Source organism: Xiphias gladius, chromosome 1 (assembly GCF_016859285.1).
Source record: "Xiphias gladius isolate SHS-SW01 ecotype Sanya breed wild chromosome 1, ASM1685928v1, whole genome shotgun sequence".
NCBI classification, from domain to species: Eukaryota; Metazoa; Chordata; class Actinopteri; order Istiophoriformes; family Xiphiidae; genus Xiphias; species Xiphias gladius.
The window spans coordinates 26,186,309-26,194,072 of NC_053400.1; the positions used below are offsets into that span (position 1 = coordinate 26,186,309).

The 7,764-nt window shown below is 38.7% G+C and overlaps 1 protein-coding gene across 1 annotated transcript; it reads right to left on the reverse strand.

The window, feature by feature from the left end:
• Positions 1-1,988: 1,988 nt before the first annotated feature.
• On the reverse strand, positions 1,989-5,560 carry LOC120794915 (aromatase). Its single transcript, XM_040136311.1, has 9 exons — positions 5,300-5,560; positions 5,056-5,206; positions 4,795-4,949; positions 4,518-4,682; positions 4,199-4,313; positions 3,974-4,085; positions 3,631-3,793; positions 2,872-3,113; positions 1,989-2,268 (listed from the first exon to the last, which is right to left on the reverse strand). The coding sequence occupies exons 1-9, from the start codon at positions 5,493-5,495 to the stop codon at positions 2,011-2,013; spliced, it is 1,557 nt and encodes a 518-aa protein (XP_039992245.1). The 5' UTR covers positions 5,496-5,560; the 3' UTR covers positions 1,989-2,010.
• Positions 5,561-7,764: the final 2,204 nt, after the last annotated feature.

Below are 7,764 nucleotides of genomic sequence, written 5' to 3' on the forward strand. Positions count from 1 at the left end.
TCTCACTGCCATGTAATTTAACACAGACATCGCTCCTCTGAGAATGAACATCAAGTAAAAGTCTTAATTTTTCCTGTACCTTCATGACAAGACAGATAGATAGATAGATAGATAGATAGATAGATAGATAGATAATGATGATGATTGAAAATGACAGTATGAGTGCCTTAACTGAGGAAGCGATAATTAAAGCATCTTTTCACCCTGAAGCTACCATAAACTACTAAGTGCGATAATACATACAGTTATACATAATACATTTTTTTTTTGCAATTAATTTACAACTGAAATCAGTGCCTCTGTTGATCCACATGTTTGACCTTATCACTGGCTGTTCAGCCTTTTGTTGACCTCCACAGAGGAGTGATGTAAGTTCATTAGTAGAAAAAGACAAACAAAGAGTTTCTTGGTTGTGGAAAAACAAATTGATAGAGGAGCGGGCAGGAACTCGGCATCAACAGATTTACTGGATATTCAGCTTGATATGTTTTCCTCTATTTACATCCATTTTTAATGACTTAATTCTCTCAACTCATTAGTGGCATCAGGCTTTACAGAGATGATGTTTTCCTGGTAAATTTACAAGAGACATCCGACAAATTGCAGTCAGAGCTACGACTGTGGTTAATGAGAATATAGTGATGCATTCGCTATATCCCAGGACACCTGCAAGGAACAGCCTGTGAAACACACACATGCAAACGAGAAAAAACACACATACAATGCTATTTATATGCACACACACACACACATAACACATTTCAAAAGAACATTTCATACAGACAAAACAACCGTCAGTCTGAATACGAACGCTAATACAGCCCACACACACACACACACACACACACACACACACACACACACACACACACACACACACACACACACACACACACACGTACTGACAGTTCACACATTGCACACGCAGTGGTGTCAGTGTGTCAGTTAAATTGAGATTGAGACGACATTTCACTTTCTTGCATCACTGACAGAAAGTTGATCTTTGCCATGTCTGGAGGAACAACAGACCACAGCTGAAGACGTAATCCACATGTATATTTTCTCTTCTTATTCAGTACATTTCTATTTCCTCTATTTCCTCTTTTCTTTCAAACACACGATCAAACAAACGTATTTGCAAGTAGACCTCTTGAGGTCTCTGAGCATAATTCTTTGAGGGGTCCTTGCGTTTAGACAGTGGAAGCAATACAAATTGAAGCATCTGTGTGTGCAATGTTCGCCATATTTACCAACAGGCAAAGCAATTGGAAATAACGAACAGATTGGTTGCTTTATTTATGCTGTGCTGGAGATAAAGACCACATCGTTGTGTTATGTGTTGGAGTGCCATCTCCTGACCAGTATTTGCAAATACAAAAAGAGGAAAAAAAAAAAAAACATGATTTTTTTTGTGTGGATTTTTCTCTTAATACTCACATTTTTAGAAATGCTATTTTCATAACATTCTGTTTTCTAATATTAAAAATACAATTTATTTATATGCCGCCTTTGAAACACAAAATGCTGCCAAAAGTGCAAAAAATAAAAAAAAGGAATGAGCAGACAATCTGAATATCACTTAAAATATTAATGAATTTTAAAAACAGAAAGGAAGTAAAATAACAAACAGTTAAAATAAAATAAAACAAAATAAGATAACGACTTGTATTAAGAAGGTGTGTCGGTGCAGGTGATTTTAAAAAACACTAAGGGTCAGTTTTGTACTTGAAAAAAAGGCTCAAAATATTTATATGTGATTACATATATAGAAAAAATGAGAAAACACCCAAAAGAAGACAACAACACACAATATTGGCACAATAATTTACATTTGCTTCAGTATTAGCATGACTCAACATTTCATAACATGCATAATAGTTCCAGTAGTAACACAATTTTAATACTAACCAAAATGTAAAACTGTACAGTCATTAGATAATATAAATGAAGCAATGGAGATCATATATATATATATATATATATATATATATATATATATATATATATATCTTAGAGTGTTTGCCAGCTACCTCTCTTTCTGATTCGGAAACTCAAGCTGAGATGTTCGGCCTCCTGCTGATGCTCTATTGGCTGCTTGGAGAGGTTGTTGGTCTGTTTGAGGCAGTCCAGGGTCAAGCCCTCATGGAGGCAAACAGAGTACTGGGAGAGCAACGTCACCAGGATGGATTTCATCATCACCATGGCGATGTGCTTGCCGACGCAGGATCGAGGGCCTGAACCAAATGGCTGGAAGTAACGGCGAGGGGTCTGGAGGAAGACAAAGGGGTGGGGCAGAGCCCGGACGAGAGAGGTAGTTAGAGGTAGCCCCTGAAAACTTGGCTTCAAATCAAGTCATTGTCTATAAGTGTTCATGACTTAAATAAAACAACAACCCTTTATATTATTCATTAAAGGTCTGACACTCAGCTAATCTGCTTTACCAGGACTACGTGGGCTTGGTTTGATCAGATTGGATTGACGGTAGTCATATAAAGAAACAACTGCCATCACATTCTGATTCAAATGTCGCTGAATCCCCACTGGTGCATGCGCGTTTGTGATATAACCTTTTTCAGCCGAGCCCTGCCCACCTCAAACTAGTGAGAACAGCAAAGACAAAAAAAGAACATGCAGAAATCTCTCATGGGAAATATCCTAAATTGTTGTAGCTTTGGCCAAACATTGTGTGTTCATGTAGGTACCCGGTGCTCATAGTAAGAGGCTGAATGAAGAAACAGACTTTCAAGGTCTTCAAGAGTTGATTTATCTACTTTATTTCATGATTTCATCTTATAATTGTATACTTTTGTGGCCCAAAGAGCCTCAACCTGACAAACAACAGCAACAACAACAATAAAAACGTCTACTTACATTTTCTTCAAAGTTTTCCAAACTGAATTCATTTGGTTTGCAGAAAAACTCTGTCCGGTGCATGCGGCCAGTGTTGAGAATGATATTTGTGCCCTTTGGTACCCTGTAGCCATCTATGATGTCATCAGAAAGGGCTCGACGCATGGTGAAGTCCACCACTGGGTGGAAGCGCAGACTTTCGTTGATGAAAGTCTCCAGCACTTGCAGCTTCTGGAAGTCCCCGTTCTGAAGCTGTCTCTCACCTGTGGCAAGACGGTGGCAATGGGATGTACTTAGTGCCATAGCGTCAGTGTGCGGTGTATTACTACAGCTGTTCTATAGACGTGTCGATACAACATTATGGACCGCTTTTGGAGGACGTAGCTTTTGGTGTTGCTAAATCTGTGCTGCATTGTGAAGCGAGGCATTTCTGTTATTTTGCCTACACTCACTCATTTAAATGGGGTGGACAAAATAATAGAAACACCTGTCCGTATAACACAATATAATTCAGCAGCACCACGGAAAAAAAAACATTATAACCTTCATGAAGTTAGGATTTATTGCAGGACTGTTGTATTATTACTACTATTGTACCTAATAGACTGGCAACTATGGGACTAATTTATGTTGCTTATATGCACATTATTTTATTTATTCATAATACTTATTTTTCACACTTTTTAAATACTGTGTCTTAGTACAATATTTAGAGGGCACTGTATTTAGGGCACTGACACCGATGTCAGTGGAGAGTCTCGACTCTCCACGGCTCCTTACCTACAACAGTGTCTATCTCCCGCAGCAGCTGCAGCTCCACATCTGGATTCTGTTTTAGGAGCAGCAGCATGAAGAAGAGACTGATGGACATAGTGTCTGGCGCTGCGATCACCATCTCCAACACACACTGCGTCACATTCTCAGCAGACAGCTCGCCGTGGTTCTGAAAACACACACACAGATGCGAGTAAGCTGACTGTCTTTACATGGAAGAAAAAAAAATTCCAATGGTATTTCACTGTTAGAGGATTTCTGACACATGGGTGGGGGGACACGCTGAAAAGGATGGACTTAGGGGAGTATTTGCGAAAAGAAATGGCAGCCATTCAATTCTCAGACTGACCTGTGCAAATATGAGCTCTGTAGTGAAGTTGATGGAGTCCAGTTTATCTGCCTGCTCCACATCTCTCCTCTTCTGTGCTACAAGGCTCTCGATGGCATCTTGTAGCTCCCGGCTGTGAGATAACAGATAACACTTGATAAGAGTAAAAGAGCTCAGCCAAAAAAACCTTAAGGCGGACTTACTGTATGTAAAAGTATAAAGTATAAAATGATAAAGTAGACTCACGCTGCTGTCTTGTGCCTCCGGTGAATCCAGTCAAACTTGAAGTAGATGTCTGGTTTGATCAGGACACTCTGCCACGTGTCAAAATACTTGTGAATCTTCTTTAGCAGCTCTTCCTCTGCACACAGTGTTAACAAATAAATCAAGAACACAGCACAGTAGTAAGATAAATTCACTGTATCTTAACTGACCCAAGATAATGAATTAAAACTCACAGAGTTCCCGCGTGTGTTTTCTCCATCTGGCCAGACTAACGGATCTTTGCCTTTTCAACATGCATGACAATGCAAATTAAGAAAGAAATCTATGCAGGCCTACTCACCATTGATAGGTACACCCAGGAAAAGTCTATTGGAAATGTCGACCACGGTGCAGCGCAGCAAACTGAGGACATCCATATGACCCAGACGGTCCATGTCATCCAGGTGAGTCTGTGTGGCAGAGATGCAAACCTCCGCTGTCTTCTGCAAACTCGGACCCGTCAGAGCTGGCGCAGAAAAGTGTTTCCGATTGAGAGTAGTCAAATATTTTGTATCTGAAATCACTGAATAACTGGATCAAGCAGTATGTCTGCAAGGCTGAATGTGTTAAAAAGTTACCTTTGGTGAAATAGGTGCGTGTCTTTTTCCACAGAGTTAAATCGTTGTTAAATATGATGCCTCTCCCATTCATGCCGATGCAGCTGAGCCCCTGCTTGCTCCCAAAACGCGAAGTATAATTTCCATTCTTCAGTACGTGGTACACCGCTGATGCCCTTATGGTGAAAAAAATAGAAATAAATAAATAAACTACAGATTAACGGCTTACACTTGGACTTGCCGTTTGGTAACTGTATTCATAACAATTCCCAGATAACCAACCTGCTGATTATGAGGGTCTCCTCTCCATTGATCCAGACTCTGACAATGTCTCCATACTTGTTGTTGTAATAGTTGCTGGCTGTGCCTATGCCAGTCCAGAGGAATCTCACATATGACAGAAGTGGCCCCAAACCCAGACAGAAAGAAGGACCTGTTGTGGTAAATGACAATAAATGTATTTCGGCACTGGCACCGGCACAAATAAAGAAACTGCAAAGTGTCAAAGCGGATATACTGAACCTACCTGGTACAGTTTTCTTGTCTGTGTGGCTCAAGGCGACCAGCAGCAGACAGATGAGCAGCAGCAGGGTTCTGATTGCCACAGAGATGCCCGGTGATGCCACTGCAGTGGCATTTGGGGACAGGGAGACAAGGTCCTCCAGCACGCCGTCCAGACCTGCAGGAGTCATCGCCAGTTCACAAGCAGGGATCAGTACCATAGGAGGGCAGACTCAACCTGCACACGGCTGCACGACCAGTCCAAGTGATGAAAGCTGCCTCGGCAGTCTGGGCTTTCTCTTTATAAGCAGTCAGAGCTGGTTGCAAGCCAGGTCAGGGTAATACAAAAGTCACAACAGAGGAGAAAAATGGTAAACAATGCACTTGTGACCTTGAGGGGTAGCATTTGTGCCAGCGACCTTGAGCGAACGGGACTTAGTTCAGCGGATACATGTATTGGCGCAATGTTGGAGCAAGTTTATATTATGGGGGGGTATTTGCCTTTTCTAGGGTGAGAGGTGAGGATCGCTCCTCCTTTGAACATAAAAAGAATCTGGTTGGCAATCCCAAAAGACAGCACCTGGGTTGGGAGGGTAAGACAAAATCTGTGTTACTATTTTCATTATTACAGCTTTATCTATATTGCAAAATTCAAGTTTTTTTTTCCAAGAAACATCCATGCTTGAGGTTTCTCTAATTTTTTTCTAAGAAAGGAAGAATGACAAAGGAAAGCTGAAATTAATGCTACATTTAAAAATGTTCACTACACTGTTTTTTTTTACAATAAATAATGTAGCTCTCGCTACAATCTCTTCAAAAGCTCACTTTGTTTTTGGATGATTATTTTGAAGGAATTATTTAGAATTTACAGTATTTACGATTGCTCCCAGATTCTTCCATTAGACTACCAGTAGATGGAGAAGCAGAGCCTTGATCCAGCACGCCGGATCTTTAGATTTACGGTGACATATCCTTATGAAGTTATGAAAAGAAAATCACATGTGCTGACTGTTATGGGATGACTATGATCAGAGCACCGGTTCTGTAGCAGCTCTTCTGTCTCAATTACTCAGGGCTGGATTTTCGGGGGGAATTGTGAGACCTGAAATGCGGTTGATGTTCCGTAATTTAAAGTCATACATAATAGGGGTTCTAAAGGCAGATACCATGTTATTTTAGACCCAAGACCACTGATTTTAATATTTTCAGAAGAAAAATAAGAAATACACAAATAATTATTCACTGTACACAAAGGCAACAATTTTTCTCACCCGAATTGGAAATGGAGTGAAGTGGAGGAAGATCTTAGAAAACAGTTTTTAGACCATAATGTCATCAAGCTGTTTAATGAATAAAAATGAACAGAAAAGTTGTATAAAATATTGAAATGAATGGTAAATTTTACATATTTTTTTTTCCAGGTTCCTGTCCAAACTTTTATCCCAGAATTTTCAAATTCCTGTTTATGGCACTGACACCACTAGATACTTATAATTATTTTTTGGTTATTTTGTTTGTTTCATCAAATCTTAATATTTATGTATTTACTTGCCGGCTGTGTCTTTCTTAACATACTGTATCTACTGTGTAACCTATTTGTAACAGACACAGTGTAATTTGTTAAGACAACATGTACTAACTTTTAACATTTTATCCCAAACTAGATCCCGAGGTACGGAAGTGATTTATCTTTGTCTTTGTCAGGTTTTTTTTAAGTGTCTAAATAGGATCAAAATAGGAGTATAAGCATTCACGTTTTCTTCCAGGTCATTTTTAATTTGTTTTTGCAGATGGAAAAAAAAAAACCTTAGAAAAATTATCCTGGCAAAATAATTAATTTTCACTTGCCTCACTTGGCTTCTGTAGCAAGCTGTGTAAAAAAAAAAAAGACATTGAAATATACATGTAGCTCTTTTTTTTATTTTACATATATTTATAGTCTCATATTTATTTTTTGTTAAACTTATTAATATTAAATTGATTGCATATTGCTTTCTATGAACTGTGTCTCCTTCCTCTACTTACAGCAAGACCTTACAGGTGAACAGGGTAAACATTTTAACTAATAGATATCCACATGAAATTTTCTCAGTTGATTACCAAAATTAAGGCAGTTATTTTTTGTATTACAGGTTTTCTGAAATGTTATGTTTAAATATGCTAATGAGGCATTAACTAATTAAATATGCACCAATTTATACACATTTACAGAACAGAAATCTGAACACTGGATAAAGCCGGCTTAAAAATTCTCGTTTCATTTTTTTTGATATATTAGAGTCAAATGTTTTTACACAGGGGATTATGGATATCTCTTTTAATCACTCCATAAATCAGAGGACACTGTCATCAGCCATAAAAAATTTTTCCCCAGTTTTAAGGAATAAAATGTTATATAAATCGGGCTATGAATGACACATGAACACATTGAATATAGATAGGAAGAAAAATGGAAAGCTAAAACTGGTGTATGTACGAAATAACTCACTT